This window comes from Neomonachus schauinslandi, chromosome 2 (assembly GCF_002201575.2).
Source record: "Neomonachus schauinslandi chromosome 2, ASM220157v2, whole genome shotgun sequence".
NCBI classification, from domain to species: Eukaryota; Metazoa; Chordata; class Mammalia; order Carnivora; family Phocidae; genus Neomonachus; species Neomonachus schauinslandi.
Genome location: NC_058404.1, coordinates 142,100,784 through 142,122,854, shown reverse-complemented (window position 1 = coordinate 142,122,854; position 22,071 = coordinate 142,100,784). Strand labels below are relative to the sequence as shown.

The 22,071-nt window shown below is 36.6% G+C and overlaps 1 protein-coding gene across 3 annotated transcripts in view; it reads right to left on the bottom strand.

The window, feature by feature from the left end:
• Nucleotides 1–22,071, bottom strand: part of CCNI (cyclin I) — a 33,760-nt gene that overhangs the window by 2,154 nt on the left and 9,535 nt on the right. For all 3 annotated transcript variants that reach the window (XM_021702260.2, XM_021702263.2, XM_021702261.2), the window contains 4 exons: nt 9,701–9,829; nt 6,550–6,624; nt 6,254–6,394; nt 5,753–5,983 (listed from right to left, as the gene is read on the bottom strand). In XM_021702260.2, the coding sequence (XP_021557935.1) occupies nt 5,753–5,983; nt 6,254–6,394; nt 6,550–6,624; nt 9,701–9,829 (576 nt within the window). The remainder of the gene's footprint in view (nt 1–5,752; nt 5,984–6,253; nt 6,395–6,549; nt 6,625–9,700; nt 9,830–22,071) is intronic.

The window sequence follows — 22,071 nt, the reverse complement described above, 5'->3', positions numbered from 1 at the left end:
TTGTTTAATTTGGAGGTTTCACTAATTCCTTCTTATCCTTCAGGATAGTTCAGGTATTCTCTCTGAAGCCACCCCTGACTCTCCCTGGCCCCCACACCCAAATTCCAGGGTCATCTGTTTCTATTTCAACCTGTCATCATACACCACATTGTATTAAAATAATCTACTTAACCATTTAGCTTTTCCTTTATAGACTATAAGCCCCCAAAAGGCAGGCATTGTATCGTATTCATCTTTATTCCTTAAGTTTCTTTTCTAGCACAACGACTACACATGAAAGGCTTTTAAAATCCTCCCTGTGGACAATCAGTCTCTCTGTCCTACTTTCCCTAGCAACATAATTTCTCCCCTATTCAAATATTTTAGCTGCACCCCAGTGCCTACCAGAAATAAGCTAACCTCCTTAGCTTGGTATAAGGCTCTTCACAATCTAACCCCAACCCTTTTCAGCCTTATTTCCTGGCATATCCCAAACTGTGCTCTCCATTTCTGCCAAACAGGCCTGCTCTCTCTATTCTGTGCAAATCTTGCCCTTTCTTACTCTATCCTTGCTCATCCTATTTCTACCTGTTGAAATTATATAACCTATTCCGGCCAGGTCTGGCTAAATGCCGCCATCTCCAGGAAGCCTACTTAGACTATTAACTATCAGGGATCACTTTCCAGTCTTGTGTATTTTATAAGTATTTTTAGACATTTCTTAACCACATCTTATTCATACCCATACAACCTACAGTACACAACATGACTGTCTGCAATACCACAGAGAAAATAAAGGAAAATAGCATGATCTGCAAGAACAACGAACACATCTGGTCACAAGACTGTTTTTATCTCTAAAAATATTCATTACTTGTTACCCAGGAAAGTATCAGTGGAAAGAAGAATGAAAGGCAGACGTTATCATCACAGTACAAATGTTAAAATGCCTAAAATTGTCAAACAATACACAAAAATGAAATGACCATTTTTAATTTCTACCATTTGGTTCACTAATTTTTTTCCTTGTTTGAAAGACACTAGGTAACACCCTAAGGGTAAAATACTACTAGCTAGTCTTAGAATTTCTTTTCTTCCCTTAAAAGAATTCATAATACTTAAGATAGTCCCCAACTATTAAGCTTACAACTGTAGGCGAGGGCTTATCATGTCCCAGGGATGCAGAACAAGCTGAGCCATGCTAAAAACAAGGAAACAAAAAACACAGAAGAGGGACAGGGCTTTAAAGCTCTTTCAGGAGATAGGTACCCTTGTCAATACTTCAAGAAGCTTGTAAAAGGGAGGTCAGAGAAGTGAAAGACCGAAATTGGGAAGCGAAAAAAAGGCTAGAGTATAAAAATTATTTCTGAAAAGTACCTACTCTAACAAACTGTTCCTTAGCAAATGACTAATACTTGAGGGCCTAGAAAAGTAAAATATTAGAATATTGTGATATTCTAATGCCTTGGTCACTGGGCATAATGCCACAGCAGAATTCTACAAAGTCGAGTTCACACAGATGGTACTGGTTTGAAAAAAGACATACATTTCAAGTAAAAGGAAGACTATGCCACTATAATCTTTCTCGTGCAAAAAGTTAACAGGAAGTTATACAGCTGATCCTAACAACACGGGGCATTTAAGGGTGCCAACTCCCACAGTCGAAAATCTGCATCTCATTTTCAACTCCCCAAAAACTTCATTAATAACCAGTAACAGTCAATTAACACATATTTTGTATGTTGTATGTATTATATACTTACAATAAAGCTAGAGAAAAGAAAATGTTATTAAGGAAACCATAAGGAAGAGAAAACACATTTGCAGTCGTGTACTGCAGTGCAGTTCAAACCCGTGCTGTTGAAGAGTCAACTCTAGTTTAGAAAATGACAGGGCAAGAAAGACATTATCAAACCAACACCATCTATATGAACTCTATTTCCATCCAACTAAGTCTTTTGTCCAAAATAACACATCAAAAGAAATTCCTTCTAATCTACTACCTGAATTTGTTCTAAGTAAACAAATCGAGTGTGACCCTTGTTGAGATCCAGTGGAGGAAACAGAACAAGCCCTCAACTGGAATTACTACAACTTCAGACACCAGACAAAAGTCCTCTAATGAAACTGTTATCAAAAGATTTAAAACAGGGCGCCTGGGTGGCTCAGTTGGTTGAGCGACTGCCTTCGGCTCAGGTCATGATCCTGGAGTCCCGGGATCGAGTCCCGCATCGGGCTCCCTGCTCGGCGGGGAGTCTGCTTCTCCCTCTGACCCTCCTCCCTCTCATGCTCTCTGTCTCTCATTCTCTCTGTCTCAAATAAATAAATAAAATCTTAAAAAAAAAAAAAAAAAAAAAAAAAAAGATTTAAAACGAACTCATTCTAATTGCGGGATGTTCAGAGGACATTTATTGTTACTTTTTATGACTATCTTCTCAAATTTCAAATAATGGTTACCATTATTGGTTTAGAAAAACAAACACCACTGTAATGCAGCTCACCAAGGAAGGCGGAACAGGAAGCACAGGAAGTCTGCAGGGCAGACATGCAGATGGGTTACTGATGAAGGGGGCACAGGAGAGGACATACATGACAGGTTCAGATGGCCCCAGGTAAGGCAAGCAGCACGAAGCACTGAAAATACCTGCTGCAGCAGTCTGACCTGAGGCACCCTCAAGAACTGGGAGACCCTGGTGGGGAAGGCCTGCTTCTCTAAGTCTCCACTCTAGTTTTAAACTACACCACGGCCAAGAACATCTGCTCTGACGACTGTCTAGCTAGGGACTAGGGAAATGACCACACTCAGTCAGTAGAGTTAATATCCTGAGATTCTCAAGGTGGGTCACATTAGTCAGAAAGAGAAAGATGTGAGTATAGCTACAGATGTCAAGCAAGGAAAGAAGGGATAAGAGAAAGAGGGGAGCCATCCCAGAAAGGTGACCAACAGTTAGCATGGGAGCTAAGAGAACAGGGGTAGGCGACTAGGAGGAAGGCTTGCCTTTCAAACCAGGAACCCTCGCTGTACTTGGTCTGTAGTCCCGAGCGAACAAAGGCAGAGCCAGTGAGAGCGGCCCCCTTACAGCATGGCACGTCTCTGATGGACACTGGTAGTCCTCTCAAACAAGGACACGGGCAAACATGGCAGAAGTAATTCTGGCATGATCTCACCAATACGTTGCAAAAATTTCCTGTACTAGAACCGAGAATCCAGGAGGAATATTTGATGGCCTTATCACACATCTAACTACAAGATATTAGACCTGGTATTCCCACCTAAACACAGGTGAACTTACAGCAGAGACATCACTGAGCCTTAAAGACTCAGGACCCATCAGGTTTGGGCCACATATATTGGCTATCAGTCCCAGTTGGTTTTAGAGAACTGTTAAGACCAAGTCCCAAAGTCTGTGGTGTTGTTTTTAACTCTCTTCTCCATTATAATTTGAATATCACATGGGGCAGAGGCCTTTTTTCATTTTTTACAATCACTGTATTCCCCAGTGCCTAGATCATAGATTTTTCAATAAATGTTTGTGGACCATAACTATTCGTGTAAGAGAACTGAACACTGGTTTCCAAACTATGTCCAAACAGCTTGCAAAAGGGAAGAGGCCATGTGGATTAAGACTACACCCAACAGGTCTCTGCCCCAAATACATATTAGAAAGTATTACTTTTCTAACTTTATATTCTGGGATTGTGTGTGTACAAGATTTTGCTGGAGTCAAGGGAAGGATTCTAGTTCTAAAAGAAACTCTGAAAACCACCAAACTAAATCTTTAAGGTATATATGGGAAAGCACTGGTTCTCTACTAAGCAGTCCTGGTTGTCTCTGATAAAGTCCCAAGTTCCCTGAACTGCAGGTTTAAAATAAAGGAGTTGAATGAAATGATTTCTAAGAAGATTCCTTCAAATTCTAAGTCTGTAATACTCCTTCAATAAGAAGGGAACAAATTTCAATGAATATTCTTCTTACAGCACCAAAACACCAGAAGACTCATGAAAGAGAATAAGCATATCCTCTAGTATTTTTTTAGTGGAGAACAAGCTCTCAAAGCTACAGAATACAAATTCTATTTACAACAGTCTTATTATTTATGCTTCAAAGTCTGTCCTTTCTTTGTGACAGTAACACTTCATATAGCAAATTTTCTCTGTACTGGCTTTGGGAATAGGCACAGAGACCAAGTCAGAGCATTTAAACATGTCCGTTGTTCCAATAAAAAAATGGAAAACGAAATGCTGAGGTTTTCTATTAATATCCCTTCTCCCACTTCACAGTCTAATGTAAATGATTAACATTCAATTTCACTTAACAACACTGTAGGTAGGAAAGTAAATTTCCTGTGCCACACTATTGTTATATGGTGGTTTATGATAATTTCTAAAAATCCTCACTAAACAGCAACTATCTCCTAGAATTATTTCCACTATAGCATTTATTTCAATGGAAATACTTCTCAATTATAACAATCTAAGATATGCTATTAAAAGAAAATGTCTCCCTTGTAAAGGAGAAACAGCCTGTGTTACCACCAACATCCTATGCCTGTCCCGGGGATGTAGAGCAAGCCGAGCCACGCTAAAACCAGTGGAACAAAGCACACAGAAGAGGAATGGGCCTCTAGCTAATATATTGCTCTGATCATCAACGTTTTTATGAAAAGACCCTCAATCCTTCTCTGCTCACAGACTAGGGTCTGAAATTCTCAGAGCTGAGAGGTAGTACTGAGGTACTTACATGTCTGCTAACTTTTACAGTTCGTATCTATGACATATCTTATAACACACCAAATTCAAGTATTGTTCTGTTTTTCTTTTATAGTATTCTAAGTTTTGTAAGTTCGATAACTGCAGCTCTTTTTTATTATAAGATGTATTTACTTAAGCTCAGAATTTAAATCTTTTCTCTAAATAAAATCCGATAACATAAATCAGAATAACTTCATCAAATAAGAACAAACAGGGACATATAAAGGGAAAGTAGATCCGTAAGTCTTTTATGGACTCATCTGGCAGAAGGGTATGGTCTGCAGCAGATGTAAACTTTTAAATTCTATTTGGTGACATGAATAGAACCAATAAGCTTATCCAAAGTAGTTGCTAACATATAGCACCTTTACTAACTTTCCATTTGAATGAGAATTTTCTCCATTCAAACTCCTGAATTTTATATAGATAATTGATAAAAAATTTAACTGGCCTATAACATTTTATGCCAATTTGCAGAGAGAAGTGATGGAAAAATCTTAGGCAATAATAGGAACTACCAGGACAAAACCTCTTTCAGAAAGATGGCTTCTACTTGCCAAAGTCTAGTACAAATACTTCACTTTCTAGCCAACAATAAATTATCTGCTTGTCTAAAAAGCAAATTCTTGCCATTTGTTTTTAATTTATCTTTTACAAAATAATTAGAAATATAGAAAGAAGTACTATGATGAAACCTACAAATGTAGCTAGGAAGGTTCTACATACAAAACAAAAGGACAATGTATTATAGAGAACCTTACTAATTTTTCAAGATTCTTAAAAAAAAGATTTTAAGTAACTAGAAGAAGGGTTGAAAAGAAGCAAGAAAATACTATCTAAGCTTTATAAGAGAAAAAAGTTCACCTAGCCCATAAGTTTAAAGTGTTTATTACTTTACTCTTGTCTCCTCTTCAAAGTGGTTTGCCATTACAAGATTAGATTGTCTCTTAGTTTTATAATCATTTACGTATCCCAGTAAGAGATGAATTTAAAATGGACACTTACTTTGACTGACACCTACCTGTGCTTTCTGAAGCAGTTCAATTGTAAGAGGAAGCCAATCAGGAATAAGTTTCTCCATTTCCAAACTAACCATGGCCAGAGCAAGCATGGATCCTTTGAATTGTAGAAGTTGGCTGCAGGCCATACAGTGAAGGAGTTGCTTGGTAAGGACTGCCAAATGTTGAGAGGGGCTCAGTTTGGGCAAACTGAAAAGTAACTGAGGCCTAGTTGATACTGCAATGGCATGGAACTGAAAAAAAACCACAAGAACATCATACTAGTTTTACTTAAAGTTTTAGGTAAATTATATACAGAAATTGATGTAACCTCAGGTATTACTCAATTTCTTAAGTTTGTAATTTTAGCTTCATGAAATCTGACATAGGATAATATCCTAATTTCTAATTTTTCTTTTTCTAAAAGTCACAACAAATGAGTGGGCACTCTACTTTCCTAAGTTACTAAGACTACATATTCCCATAGAAAACTAAGAAAACTAAGAGACATTAGGTGTATTTACAATGTGAAGAAAATCCAATGGTGTAGCTGTGTGAAGATCCCAATTCAACTTATCCAGTATAATCCTCTCCATCCTCAGAATTTCAGATGAAGAACATCCACAGAAACTGTCTCTTGCCAACACCTTCAGTACTGGAATTCTCTGTCCAAAACAAAGCGGAACAGGGCAGAGTGAAGAGGAGAGAACAAAAATAAACTAATTTTCAGTTTTTGTTCTGGTAAACAGAAAGCAAGTTAATAAATGGAGAGAAATTTTCAAGAAAGAGACATAACTGATTTTTAAAGGAGAATATTTACCTCATCCTCCTCAACAGTCTTGGCAGCTAGGAAAAAACAGCTGATTGCAATACAACTCAAGTATTTTGGATGGGCCTATAATTTTGAAGAGGGAAAAAAGCAACATCAGTGGTTTTTAGAAAGTTAAAAGAGTTTATTTTTAAAAACTAGATATGCACGTCAGACAAGTATGCACAAAATTCTAAGGAATAATTAAACTGAGTCCCACCTATTGCTTTCTAAGACCAGGGCTAACTTTTAACTTCACAACCCTAGCCATAATTATATTTTATGAAAATACGAAGATATTATATAGTTAAAAGTTCAACCAATGCTAGTTAGCCAAAGTTAAATATCTATCTAGCAGAGAAGAACTTACTCTTAGAAGACAATTTACTTAATAAATAAAATTCCAAAAATTAAAAATCTATTTATACATGTGTGTATTTTGTAAGCTAGTTTTACTCTCTTTATCTGTCATATCAGTAATACTACCATACTAGATGTTAGGGGAATTAAAGAGAAAGACAATATAAAATAAAAAAGACTATAAACCTATTCCAGATGCTTTAAAAAAACTATAGGGTGTTAGCGGGGGAGTAGAAATTTTCTAATTAAGTGTTCACAAAAACAAGTATATATTCAAGTTCCATGGTGAGAAAGAAAGCCTCTTAAATTCATCATCAATTAGTAGGAGGAAAAAACTTTCTAAACGGTTTGACATGCATAGGAAGGCTTGAATTTGCCTGTTTTCCTTATCTAAGATAAGGTAGGACTACTTTCTACCTCACTGTTAGAATAAGGGTTTGCCAAACCCAGCATCAGAATCCAGTTTTAAATAACCAGAACAATTAACTCCAATTACATTGAATGATACAGAGATAAGTTACATAACACGAAGAAAACCTGTTTCGATATTTATTTTATACTTAAATATTACATTCCTGTGAAATTAGGGAAACCTTCTGATGACCTGATGTGGCCTTGATGAAGTAACTTATTTAAAAAACACACCAGTGGGGCGCCTGGGTGGCTCAGTCGTTAAGCGTCTGCCTTCGGCCCAGGTCATGATCCCAGGGTCCTGGGATCGAGCCCCGCATCGGGCTCCCTGCTCCGCGGGAAGCCTGCTTCTCCCTCTCCCGCTCCCCCCGCTTGTGTTCCCTCTCTCGCTGTGTCTCTCTCTGTCAAATAAATAAAAAAATCTTAAAAAAAAAATAAAAATAAAAATAAAAAAAAATAAAAAACACACCAGTGACCACTGCCTCAGTGTAAGTGGCATACTGTCTAGGAACCTTCTAGTCCTCTGCCTATATGAAAAATAAAAGCTGGTTCAATAATATCAATATTTTTATTTAATCATTAATATTAATCAGACATTATGATTTAGAAAGCACTTCCAAAAATACGATGTCTATCTATTATGTCTCAGAAGGGACACCACACAAGTGATATAGGAAGTGAAGGCATATCTTGTAGCTAAGACAGTTTTCCAGGATCCCTTATTTCCCCAAGTATACAACAGGTCAAATCCTTGAGGTAATCAGAGTTCACTACAAAGAAGAGCCCAACAGTTAACAACTGAAGGTAGGCAATGCAACTCCTAAATCAAGGGCACCAATAAATTTCATAGTAAAAATAATCCCAAGAGCAAGTATGATCTTTTTTTTTTTTTTTCAACAAAGAGTAGTTCTAATTCCTGGATGTACACCAGAGTCATTTGTGCAGTTGTTTTTGCTTCTTTAAATACAGACATCCAGATCTTACCAACTAGGGATTCAGATTCAGTAGCTCTGGGACAGGGCTCAGGGTCCATACTTTTAAAGAGCTACATAGCACTTTCTTCTGCACAGCTAGGATTGAGGCTCTATTCACTGCTGCAGCCTTGTATGGTCTGCTTTAAGTCCCTTTATTTAAACTTCGACTACATTTTAGGTTAATTGTTTCAATACAGATTAACCATCTAAGTAAGAGAATTTTAGGCTAGTAACATGACAGGACCCATTAAATAAGAAATATGAAAAAAATGGAATACTTGGCAATTCTCTAACTGATCCAGAAACTTCCCCAAATCTGTTTAAAATGTTTAATAATATGATAAGAATCTTTTCTATGACAGAAGCTACAACAAGGTCATTAATAGTTTGTGAAGAACATAAAAACCAAGAAAGGACACTAAGCTTAAACTCATCTTTCTCTGTGAAAAGGAGGTTAGCTAGAGTCGGAGGATGGGAGGGGGGGCCTTGATAGTGAGATAAAAGTAGATATGTCAGAGAACCTAAATTTCAGGCAATTAGTATCATTATAATTAAGGGTTCTTTAAGTCTCTTAAGAGTACAAGTGTGAAACATAAAAGATAACTGAGTGGCCATCCAAATTCTTCCACTCCATAATTCTTTGACTTCTATTTTTCATACTCAATAACAAAGAGTACAGTATCCTTAGCATTGAATTCACAGTTCCCCCAGCTTACATATTCCTAGGCATACAAATGACAACAAATGAATTGCTTTTCTACTTTTTCATGCCTTGCCATTAAATAAATGCTAACTTTCTGATTTAAATCCATTGAGGGCCTACTATGACCAATTTCACATAATATAACCAATGATATATTATACCAACAGAGATAATATAAAATTTATTCATGTATTTTTATACACTATCATTCAACAAAAATATACCAAACTTATTTTATGCTCAGTTCATCTTATTATATTCCAAATGCATGCCTCTAGAAAGTATTTATATATTTTCAAAACACAACACAGTATAGTCAATAACTAAGTAGTGACAGAAAAAAATGTGTAATAGGCTTATACTTTTCTAGTCTAGCTCACCAATAACATCTAGTACACCAATGTGTTAAAAGATGATGACACATTCTGCTGATGATACACCGTTTGTATTAAAATCAGGAAATCAAAAACTTCATAGGTTAAGTATATGTTATGAATACTGGTAGCAAAAATAAAATTACAGAATACAATTCAAAACATTTTTAAAAATTTACAGCAATAATGGAAAACATCATGCCTTCTTATAGGGACATAGATCATGTCCAAGAAGGTTGTTCACTCCTTGTCACTTTCTAGAATATTTACTAATTGCCCCTGGTTTAGTATATACACCCTCAAACAAGAGGCTGTGTTTAAGTGTATCCTAAAATATTTACCTTTACAGTAGCTAAAAACCTGTCCAAAAGACTGCTAGCCAGAGCAAATGTTTCTGGGTAAAGGTTGAATTGGTACTTGAGTTTGGCCAGCCACTGAATCACTTCATCTCTCTGGGATGGAGAAACATTCTACAAGGGAACAATTAAAAGATAAAATAAAAATAAAAAAGAACAAGTGAGGTTCCAAGTTATCAAGAATGAATTCTCTCTTAAAAGACTAGCAAATGCTTTGGAATACATTTATATGTTAAAAATGTTTTTAAGTTTACTCAAAATCTATCAAACTTAAGATGTACAAAGATAAAACATTATGTACTGGTCATAGCATTTTATCAACATCCAATATTCTCATTGTTTATTAAATAAAATCTTCACAATGTCATCTCACCATATACCTATATTTTAATTAAACAAAGGTGTCCAGAGAATATAACACTTTAAAGGTTAGGTAACACTATTATCAACTGACAGTAGTTTTGGAATTAAGTTTCCCAGTTCTAGAGAATAAGAAAATATAGTGAATTTCTTTCTAAGGCAGCAAATAGCCATTAAACCATCTTAGGAAATGTAAATGGAATATGGTAATAGAATGACAGCCCATTAAAAACAAATCTAAAGTCAACAGGAATAAATTAAAGATATCAGGGACAATAGGTGAATTATACATTTAAAGATCATGGAAGAATACTGAAGGGGAAATTCACCTGAACTAATTTACTAATGGAGAGATTATTATACAAACATATGACATTATTGCTTCCCACATATTATTTTAAACTGCTGAGTACAGGCTTAATTTTTAGAAGCTACACACTTTAATGCAATAATGACTTAGCTATCTTTACTCTTGAGTTTTGTAGGCACTATTAAAAAAATACAAAATAAAAGAAACCTAATAATAATCTACTTATAATAAATGAAACAGATCCATGAGAACTACTTCAACCAGGTAAACACAATAGAGTACAGAAATGACTCTGTGATTAGTGGAAAAAAGTATTTTCAATAAGTGAGGGTTCCAGACAAGTAAAGGTTTAATCCAAGCACTGCATCTTTGTAATTACAACCATTTTAGATGGAAATCCTTTTTTTTTTTTTTTTTTAAGATTTTATTTATTTATTTGACAGAGAGAAACACAGCGAGAGAGGGAACACAAGCAGGGGGAGTGGGAGAGGGAGAAGCAGGCTCCCCGCAGAGCAGGGAGCCCGATGCGGGACTCGATCCCAGGACCCTGGGATCATGACCTGAGCTGAAGGCAGTCGCTTAACCAACTGAGCCACCCAGGCGCCCTAGATGGAAATCCTTTAAAATATATTATTTATCTCATTCCTTAGAAAGTAGAGAGACCATAGCTTAAACCTCTTTCCTGATTACTCTAGGTCAATTTTATGAAATTAATTCCTATATCACAGAGAGATACATTAAGAGCCATGAAAGCAGGGTGGGCTGTATATCTTAATAATGTATCTCCTCAAACAGATATTTCAGTTGGAATTTCTTCTCTCCTTCCTCTTGGCTTTCTTTAGTGTTGTGAGAAATACGTGACTCAGTGCTCATTATAATCTCTGCCATGGCATTGGCAAGCTAATTTCTCATTTTTTTCCCAATTCCTGTGTCACTTTTCATTTTGGCACAACATAGGAAAGGGTTTCTTAGTGTTGGCCAAACCAACTAATCACACATTTTTACATCTAGCTAAACTCAGTTATAACTGGTATTTCAGAAGGTTAACTGCCATATATCCACCTTCTAGTCAATTCCTTTTGTCAAATAAAGACCGACCCTAGACTACTGCACAAGAAATACAGACAAGAAATTGAGATGAAGGGCGCCTGGGTGGCTCAGTTGGTTAAGCGACTGCCTTCGGCTCAGGTCATGATCCTGGAGTCCCTGGATCGAGTCCCGCATCGGGCTCCCTGCTTGGCGGGGAGCCTGCTTCTCCCTCTGGCCCTCCCCCCTCTCATGTGCTCTCTGTCTCTCTCATTCTCTCTGTCTCAAATAAATAAAATCTTAAAAAAAAAAAAAAAGAAATTGAGATAAAAATGGTTTACAACTTCTCACATTTACATCTCACCACCAAGCTGGTGTTAAAACTATGAACAATCAAAACATTTAATTCAGTTCATATTAATAATATATTAATAACATATTAATAATATTCAGGGTGCATCATACAATAGGTCCTGGGATAATGATGAATAAAAAAAAAGCTCCCCATTTAAACTTCTAAACTTAAAGTCTCATAGCGAGGCAATCAGAAAATGTCAATCAACTATGTTTAGTGTAAAAGAGAGGTATGCACAGGGTGCTAAGGGAATACACTGGAAGGGCACTTGGTCCCATATGGAAGTAGAATGAAAGCTTCTCATAGGAGATAGCAACAAACTTGTTTCTTAAAAGGTAAAAATTGAGGAGAGGATATGATCATTTTAAAGACATGGAAAAGAGCTATGTTTTTTTAAGGCTGTGAACTTTTTTTTTTTTTTTAAAGATTTTATTTATTCATTTGAGACACAGAGATAGAGAGAGAGAGAGAGCATGAGCGGGGGCGAGACAGAGGGAGAGGGAGAGGGAGAAGCAGGCTCCCTGCCGAGCCAGGAGCCCGATGTGGGGCTCAATCCCAGGACCCTGGGATCAGGATCTGAGCCGAAGGCAGACGCTCAACCATCTGAGCCACCCAGGCGCCCCAAGCCTGTGAACTTTAAAGCATAGGAATAATGTCAACCTGGAGGAAATAACTTATTGTCAAGCTCTTCTGACTTGCAAATAAAATCAAGGTGGGTGAAAAAGACTGCTAGAAATGGGATACTCTGAGAATCAGTGGTGTAATTCCATTGATCGAAAAAAAACATAGGCAGTTCACAAACTGAAGCTGTGGGCTTGACAAGTTCTGGGTGCACAGAGTAGCAAGGGAATATATGTCCTGCAGAGACTTTGGTCCAACATGACAGAGGAAACTGGAGTTAGGCTGTTAGAGCCAGGAGCTGAATTCTCTCTCTCACAAAAAGAGTCTGAAAAAGGTGGCAAAACATGATCTGGAGCTGTGGCTTCTCAAGAAAAGTGAGAGGAAGCAGACACAAACTGACAACTAGGCCTTGAGTCAAAGAGCTATTAGCATGGTCATTGGTTCAATAATAAATCATTTTTCACAGAGCCCTGAGCTGCTACCTTAAGATCTAGTTCTGGACTGGGGGCTCCTAAAGGTCCCTGGGAACAAAGTGAAGGCAGTCACAATATTTCTAAATTAAGAGAGTTAAGCATTCAAGAGAAATTAAATTCCTACCAAGACGAGCTTTTATCTAAAATGCCAAAACAAACAGAAAAGTAATGTTAAAAGCCATCCATCCAAACAAATCAATGATAAGGAAGTATGTTCACACAAAGAGAAGGCGCCTGGGTGGCTCAGTCGGTTAAGCGTCTGCCTTCGGCCCAGGTCATGATCCCGGGGTCCTGGGATCGAGCCCTGCATCGGGCTCCCTGCTCAGCGGGAAGCCTGCTTCTCCCTCTCCCCCTCTGCCAGCTTGTGTGCTCTCTAACAAATAAATAATCTTTAAAAAAAAAAAAAAAAAAAAAAAAGTAATGTTAAGCCATCCATCCAAACAAATCAATGATAAGGAAATACATTCACACAAGGAGAAACAGATGGTGACAGAATCTGATGAAACTGGGGAGGCTTGAAGGAGGTGAAAGAACAATGATCCAGAGTAGTAATGAGGAACAAAAACACCATTAATTCTACCTTCAGCTCAGAGATCCATACAGTGGCGATGGAGGAGAAAAAGATCCCTAAATGACAAATTATATATAATGTGCCTATTTGGTGTCTGACATTAAACAAATGACAAACATATAATTGTAAGAAGTGCCACAAAAGTTGGACATAATGTGCTATAATAGCATGTAGCATAGGGAACACAGTTACATAGAGATTTCCATATCATGGTTATAACTAAATGAGCCAACTTTTAGAAAGCACATAGAATGCAAAAGGCACTCAAATACTAGTTTTGTTTTTTCCCACTTTTAAAAATGCCTGATGCTCTAATGGTGCCAGAAAAAAACAAATTTACAAAATACTACATACAAATAATTATTTTAAACCAATTATAATACAACTAGTTATGAAAGAGATCATGACAAATCTTTGGACTTTATACCTTATATTGAAATACGGGAATAGGGTCAAGAAAGCATTCCTGCATGGCTAGTATTATCATCACTAGTCAAAACTAATAACAACAACAGCAGCAACAAAAAAACCCCACAAAAGTTAATAATTTAAGACTCACTCTTAGGGAAGTCATACGAAGATCACTTTTTCAAATCAATTCAAACATGTACTAAACAGTAATTTTATCGGGATAGCTTTACAAAAATGAAGTTCTGTGTCTAAGTGATCCAATTCAGAAGGAAGGACGGGAGGAAGAAAGGAAAGCAGAACTGCCTGCCCACCCTAGAAAGTACTTCCTGGTCAAGGGATCTGTTTTCTTTTACATGGATTCCTCAAATAGGGTTAAGCCAGGTCAGTAAGTTGAACAACTAACAAATCCTCAAGAGAATTTAGAATGGATTGATTCAATCTGGTAAAACACAGGGTTTTGTATTCCACATGCCACTATTCTGATCATTAAAATACAAATCCTCTCTAGCTTTAAACTCTAAAAGGCTCACCATTACCTAAAAGAGTAAGTACAAACCCCCAGGTGTGGCGTACAAATCCGCATGACCTACCTCTCTAGCCTCACTCACCTTCCATCATTTTCTGCCTTAAAATTCATACTGTAAGAGCAGTACTTGTTATTTATGGTGCTTCCTTGTTCCTGCTATGCTATTTTATTACATCACTTCTCTGTTCATACTGTTCCCTCTGGCCGGTACACACCCCCCCCCTTTTACCTACCGTATTATTTATCCTTCAAGAGTTATTTCAATGGTCACTCCTCACCACACTTTTCCTAATAACTCTAGTTGGGCTAAGTACCTTCCTGTGCTCCCACAGCCTCTCTTGTCACACCTGTAAAGTTCAACATTTTAAAAAAATTACATTTCTGCTTTTGGCTGTGATAGAGTAGGTAGCAACCTACACTCCAGCTGAGAACTAGAAAAGCTATTAACCACAACCACCGCCACCACTTGTTTTGAAGTCATCAAAACTGCTAGGACAACCAGGCTTTGCAGAACCAAGATTCTGGAAAAGAGGTACAAGTATCCCCCAATTTCGAAAGTCCATGTTACGTCACTTAGCTTTTACTAAAAACCTACCTTAGTACCTGAAAAAGTCCAAAGATTTTCACTTTTACGAAAAAAGCCAAAAAGTAAAAATAGCATTCAGCATTCGTTTTGCAGCAAGCTGTTACAGAGACAGTGGCATACCCAGAGCAGCAAACTGGTACTACCCATCTCCTTCCCCCAAACCACAACCAGCACCTCAGCCATCAAGCTTTGAACTGTGTCTGTGAGCACCAGGGCTTTATCTTGATTTATTTTGCCCACGTGTTAGCAAGATGTGTCCTAAGATAGCAGAAAAGCCAAAGAGAGGGTCTGGGAACACTCAAAAAATTTCCCTTATAAATTAATGGTAACTGCTTCTTTGCTTTACACCATTTCAGCTTACCGAAGTTTTCACAGGAATGCTCTACTTTCCAATACTGGGGGAAACCTGTAACGAGGAGTCGTCAATATTCTGTAGCAGCTTTTCCTTCAGGGCATTTGCCCATCCTCTTGAGTATGGCAAGAGGCTGAGAGTAAGGGCAAAGAAACCTACAGAGCTTGTGAGACTTTTATAGGGCTAGAGACAAAATTTGGAGACTTAAGGAGCCAAGTGGGGAAAGGAAGGGTCAGAGAACTAAATGTGACACTTGGCTGATTTTCCCCGTAATTTTGGAATGAAATTTTCTGGATGAAGTTCTGAAGGTGGGAAGGACAGGGATGTAAGAAGCTAAGCAAAAGCCTCTGAAAAGCAAGAAGGAGTTCAGCACCCTTCAGCACCCTCCCAAGTTCTCAGGTGGAATCCTTGACTACACTCTAGGAGATGGGGAACACCGAGGCAGATGAAGCCATACCCAACCGCAGCCCAGACTCCCACCAGCATCATCTCTCACTGGGTTAAAGTGATTCATCTCCGGGGCACCTGGGTGGCTCAGTCAGTTGAGCATCTGCCTTCAGCTCAGGTCATGATCCCAGGGTGTCCTGGGATCGAGCCCCACATTGGGCTCCCTGCTTAGTGGACGGCCTGTTTCTCCCTCTCCTTCTGCTGCTTCCCCTGCTTGTGTTCTCTCTCTGTCAAATAAATAAATAAAATTTAAAAATAAATAAATAAAATAAAGTGATTAATCTCCTACACAGTTGCTACAAAAGGAAGACCGAACCCTTCTTCAGCAACATAACGTCTAGAACCTTCACAATTTTTCATAGTGTTCAGCATTCAATTAAAAATTACTGGGCATGCTAGATAGTATAATGCTAAGCAAAATAAGTCAGTCAGAGGAAGACATATACCATATGATTTCACGCAAACATGGAATTTAAGAAACAAAACAAACAAACAAAGGGGGAAAAAACTGGACACAAACCAAGAAACAGACTCTTAATTACAGAGAACTGATGATCACCGGGGGAAGGCTGGTGGGGGGATGGGTGAAATAGGTGAAGGGGATTAAGAGTACACTTATCATGATGAGCAGTGAGTAATGAACAGAATTGTTGAATCACTATATTATGTACCCGAATCTAATATAATACTGTAAGTTAACTATATTGAAATTAAAATTAACCTATTAAAAATATTAACCAGGCATGACAATAGAACTAAGTGACCAAAAACCAAGAGAAAAAAGAAAGGGAAGCAACAAAAAGACCTAGAAGTTTGAATTATCAGAAAAGGACTTAATATACAATAGAGGAAAAGTAGGAAGAGATGAAAAGATGAAGAATTTCGGTAGAGAAATGATACCTATTAAAAAAATCTAAAAGGAAATACTAGAACTGAAAAATATAGTAACTGAAATTAAGAACCCAATATGTGGATTCAACAACAAATCAGACATGGTTGGATAACTATGCTTTGAGGAAAACTTAATTTTAAATGTATATATTTAAATACAAGAACAGGGGTGCCTGGGTGGCTCATTCGGTTAAGCACCTGCCTTCGGCTCAGGTCATGATCCCAGGGTCCTGGGATAGAGCCCCGCATCAGGCTCCCTGCTCAGCAGGGAATCTGCTTCTCCTTCTCCCTTTCCCTCTGCCTCTTCCCGCCTCTACCACCCCCATTTGTGCTCTCTCAGATAAATAAAATCTTTAAAAAAATAAGATACAAGAACAAGTGGAAAATCAATTATTTAAGCATCTAACTCAAAATAAAAAAAATAGCAAATTACACAAAGTAAACAGAAGCAGATAATTAAAATAAGAACAAAACTTAAAAAAAACCAAACATGCAATAGGGAAAATCAACAGAGCTAAAAGACTAACTGACAAACCTCTAGAAAGATGGATCAAGAAAGAAAGCACAGGGTGCCTAGGTGGCTCAGTCGTTGAGCGTCTTGCCTTCGGCTCAGGTCACGATCCCAGGGTCCTGGGATCGAGTCCCACATCGGGCTCCCTGCTCGGCAGGAAGCCTGCTTCTCCCTCTCCCACTCCCCCTGCTTGTGTTCCTGCTCTCGCTATCACTCTCTCTGTCAAATAAATAAATAAAATCTTAAAAAAAAAAAAAAAGGAAAGAAAGCACAAATCACCAACTAAGGAAATGAAAAAAGGAACATCGCTATGAACCTTTTGATGTTAAAAAGGTATCATAAATAACTTTACAGAAATAATTTGACAATTTAGATGAAATAAATAAATTCCTTGAAAAACACAATTTACTGAAACTGAAATAAATGAAGACCTGATTAGTCTCACATTTACCAAAGAAAATGAATTATTATTTTCCCATAAATAAATCTCTAGGCTCCCAGTGGAACCTTCTTACACTTAAGAAAGAAATAACAACCCAAACAAACTGAGAGTACTTTTAAAAAAGCAGGAACATTTCCTAATTCATTTTACAAAGCCAGCATACTTTATTATGAAAACCTGACAAAACGCATTACAAACCAATCTCACCCATAAACATAAATGCAAAAATCCTAAGCAAAATGTTAACAAAATCCAATGATGTAAAAAATATTTAATACCTATTTATAAAAAAAATCTCTTGACAAACTAAGGCAGATAATCTTCTTAATCTGATAAAGATGATCTAAGAAATATATAACAAATATTATACTTAATGGTGAAATACTGAAAACTTTTCCCTCAACCTAAAACTGAGACAAGGACACCTGCTACCATCATTTATATTCAATGGGGTTCTGGAGGCCCTAGCTAATTCTATAAAACAAGAAAAATAAAAAGTATTAAGAACTGGATAGAAAGAAATAAAACCATGATTATTCACAGTTAACATGTCTATGTATAATATACAGAAAATCCAAAAGACTCTGGAAGTGAATTTAGTATAGTCAATATATAAAAATCCATTTTATTTCCATATACCAGTTTCTAGAAACAGCATATCAAAAAAAAAAAAAAGAAAGAAAAATCTAAAATACCATTTGTAATAGCCTCAACAAGACTCAAGTATCTAGGAATAAACCTAAACTACCAAATATTATTAAATGAAACTGAAGACCGGGGCCCCCTAGGTGGCTCAGTTAAGTGTCTGACTCTTGATATCGGCTCAGGTCATGATCTTAGGGTTGTGGGATCAAGCCCCACATTGGGCTCCAAATTCAGAGGGACTGCTTGTCCCTCTCCCTCTCTCAAATAAATAAATAAAATCTTAAAAAAAAAAAAAAAAAGATATTGAAGACCAACTTTAAACAAAATGGAGAAATATTCTACATTCATGAATTGGAAGACTCCTATTATAAGCATGTCAATTCTCCCCAAATTGACAGATTCATAATCCCCATTTTTTTAATTGACAAGTATATTTTAAAATATATATGGAAGAGCGAAGGGCTAAGAATAGCCAAGACAATCTTGAAAAAAAGAACAAAATGTATGCCACCAAACACTTACTATAATGCTATAATAATTACGGCAGTGTGGTATTTAAAGAGCAGCAAATGGACCAATGACAAGAAAAGAGGCAAGAAAGAGACACACAAATATATTCACAGGTCTACAGTAGTCACTTGATTTATAACAAAAGTGCAGGGAAGTAGAGAAAAGTGTCTTTTTAATAAATGGTGCTGGTTCTCTATATGGAATAAAATGATGGACTCCTACTTCACACCATACCCTGCCCCCCAAAAAATCCCAACTGGAATGTAGATCTAAATGTGAAGGGTAAAACAATCAACTTTGCAGAAGAAGATGCAAGAGAATATCTTCATTACATTAACATTTCTTTAAAAAAGGAAAAAAATTTTGATAACTTGGGTCATTAAAAATAAAGAACTTCTACTGATCAAAGTTCAACACAAAGAGTTGAAGACATCTGTAATACATAGTCTACAAAAGAGAGAACTCTTAAAAAACAATTAACAAAAAAGACAATTCAGTAGAAACCCAGATTAAAGATCTGAATAGACATTTCACCAAAAAAGTAAATCTAATGGCCAAAAAACACATGAAAAGCTGAACTTCATTAGTTATTAAAGAAAAGCAGATTAAACCCAACGTGATACTATAATACACTCACCAGAATAACTAAAATGAAAAGATAATACCAAGGGTTGACAAGGATGGAGAGCAACTTAGGATTTTCATACTCTGCTAGAAGGGGTAAAAACAAAACAAAAACAAAACAAAACAAAAAAACCCACAAAAAATGTGACATAATAGTGGTATAACAACTTTGTAACAATTGGTGGTTATCTACTAAAACTGATATACACATATTCTAGGTTCTAACAATTCCATCCCTAAAAATATATTCAAAAAAACATGCACGTATGTTCACTGAGACATGCACAAGAAGATGACACTAATGACCATCAACAAAAGAGGTAAATTCAAAGAATTATACATGGCAATGAGAATCAATTAATTATGGCTACATGAAGTAACACAGATGAGTCTTACATAAAAAAATATTGAACAAGAGGCCAGTACATACTCTGTGTTTCCATATATATGTATAAAATTCAAAACCAGGAAAAACTAATCTGTTATATTAGGACAGTGTTTTCTTGGTGTGGGGGAGTAGGTGGTAGTAACTACAAGAGGACAGAAGGGAGCTTCTGCAGTGCCAGTAAAGTGGTGTATTTTACAGCTGTACACTTAAGATCTGTGTACTTTTCTGTACATTATACTTCAATAAACTGTTTAAGGAAAAGAAGAAAGAGAAACCAACCTACAGGATAAATAGATTTATTTATTTACCAAATCCACAGATTATACAAGAATGACAAAGTCAACATATAACAATCATAATTTTAAAGCCAGAAAAATGGTCAGAATTGACTTTAATAAGAATAAATAACACCATAACTAGGCCAAAAACTAAAAGTATATCTAGCACAAAGGAAACTTTGCTTAAAACTAGAGAAAACAAGGTTTTAAAAACAAGGTTTTAAAAACAAGTTCAGTAAGCCGATATGACACTGCTGCCAAAACAATGAAATTTAGGGCTAGTTTAACAAAATTATCAAGCCAAGATAAAGTGAGGCAATAGTTTCACTTCATTGTCCATTAATGACTAAAATGAAATGTCACAACTTAAGAAACACACTAAAAGAGTGTATCTATAAAAAGAAGATCTGGGGTGGTAAAAGAGAAATCTTGTCAAATAATGGTTAAAAAACAAGGGATGTTCAATCAGGAAAAGAGAGGACGACTTTGTGGGCTTACCACATCTTTGAGTAGATAAAGGGCTACCATTTAAAATAAGACACAGATTTATTCTGTATTGCTCCAGGGGACAAAACCAGAACTAATAAGTAGCCACTAGAAAGAAGCAGTTTTCAGGTTCAATTTAGGAAAATCTTTCCAATAATTTACAGTTTTCCCACAGTAGAATGGACTAAGTATCCAAAGCAGAGAATCACTTACCAGAGATGTTAGAAGGAGAACTTTCCTACTGTGTGGTTAGAGTAAATCAGTGTCTCCCAAATCTAATGCATATTAATAAAACAAATTTCCACAATTGCTACCACAAAAGCCCAACAGGTCTGCATGAGGCCTGGAATCTCTGTAAGAAGCCTCCTGGGTGATTCTCAGCAGCCCAGTGGCTCAGGATCCTGTATTCAGAAACCACATAATTATATGGCCTTTAAGATTCCTTAGAACAGCTTGAAGCAAAGTTTTATCTTTGCATATCAAAAGCACTTTAGCAAAATAGAGAATATCTGAAAGTGCATGTCACTTTGACCAATCTTCAATTTTTTCTCCCAAATTCATATAGCAAAATTATTGTGTACTCGAAAGTACTATTATTATATAAAAGAACTTCTCTAACCTGGACTAATTATAAAGAAATGATAATGTTCATTTTTATAGATGTTTACTGGAAATCTATTATATGCCAGTAAACAAAAAATGACACAACCCAACCCCAAGGGAACTCACAATCAAATCATCAGGAAATTATAATATTGTGTGCTATCATAAAGAAGTAAAGAGTGCTGTGGGAGCATACAGAAGAGGAGTGATAGGTATATAATATATCTTGTGTGACCACTCTGTCCTAAACTTGAAGATACGGGATGCAAATTAAAAGAGAATTAATTGTGAGAGAATGATCCAGAGGTAGAGAAAGAAAGACAAGGAAACTGAAGGAAAGAAGCATAACAGAAACCTTTAAAATATTTTATTTTTCCATTTTACCAGCACTTAAAAAAATATTAGAAAAGCTGGAAAAGTATGTTTATGGCTTAACGACAAGACTGTGTTTCTTTTCTGCAAGGAATCAATCAGGAGGGAAATCATGGTTAGAATCAATAGTGGAAAGAGAAACAGAAAAGCCACTCCCTGAGAGTGGCAGAAGAAAATAAAGAAATTAGAACTAGAACAGACAAGCGTCCTTAGGGGTTACTATAGCAAGCGGTTTAAGCTACTACAGCTCTTTACTCTCGTCCCAGTCTTATCCCCTATCCCCATCAGAACAAGCCCACCCACATTTTATAAGAATTAACTTTGGCTTCTACTTGATATCACTAAAGGCAAATCCCTAAGTAGTTCCCTCTTCAAAGTTCTAATACTGTTCTGTTCTCTGGTATTACCTCAATAATACTTGTTAAATCACCTACAGAAATAGGCCAGATTAAGTGATAATATAGCAATATACTATAATCTTGGTAGAATATTACCTTCAAAGACCATGTTGTAAAAGAATATTATCACTGGTTACATGTTGACTCAAGGAGACAGCAGAAGGAAGAAA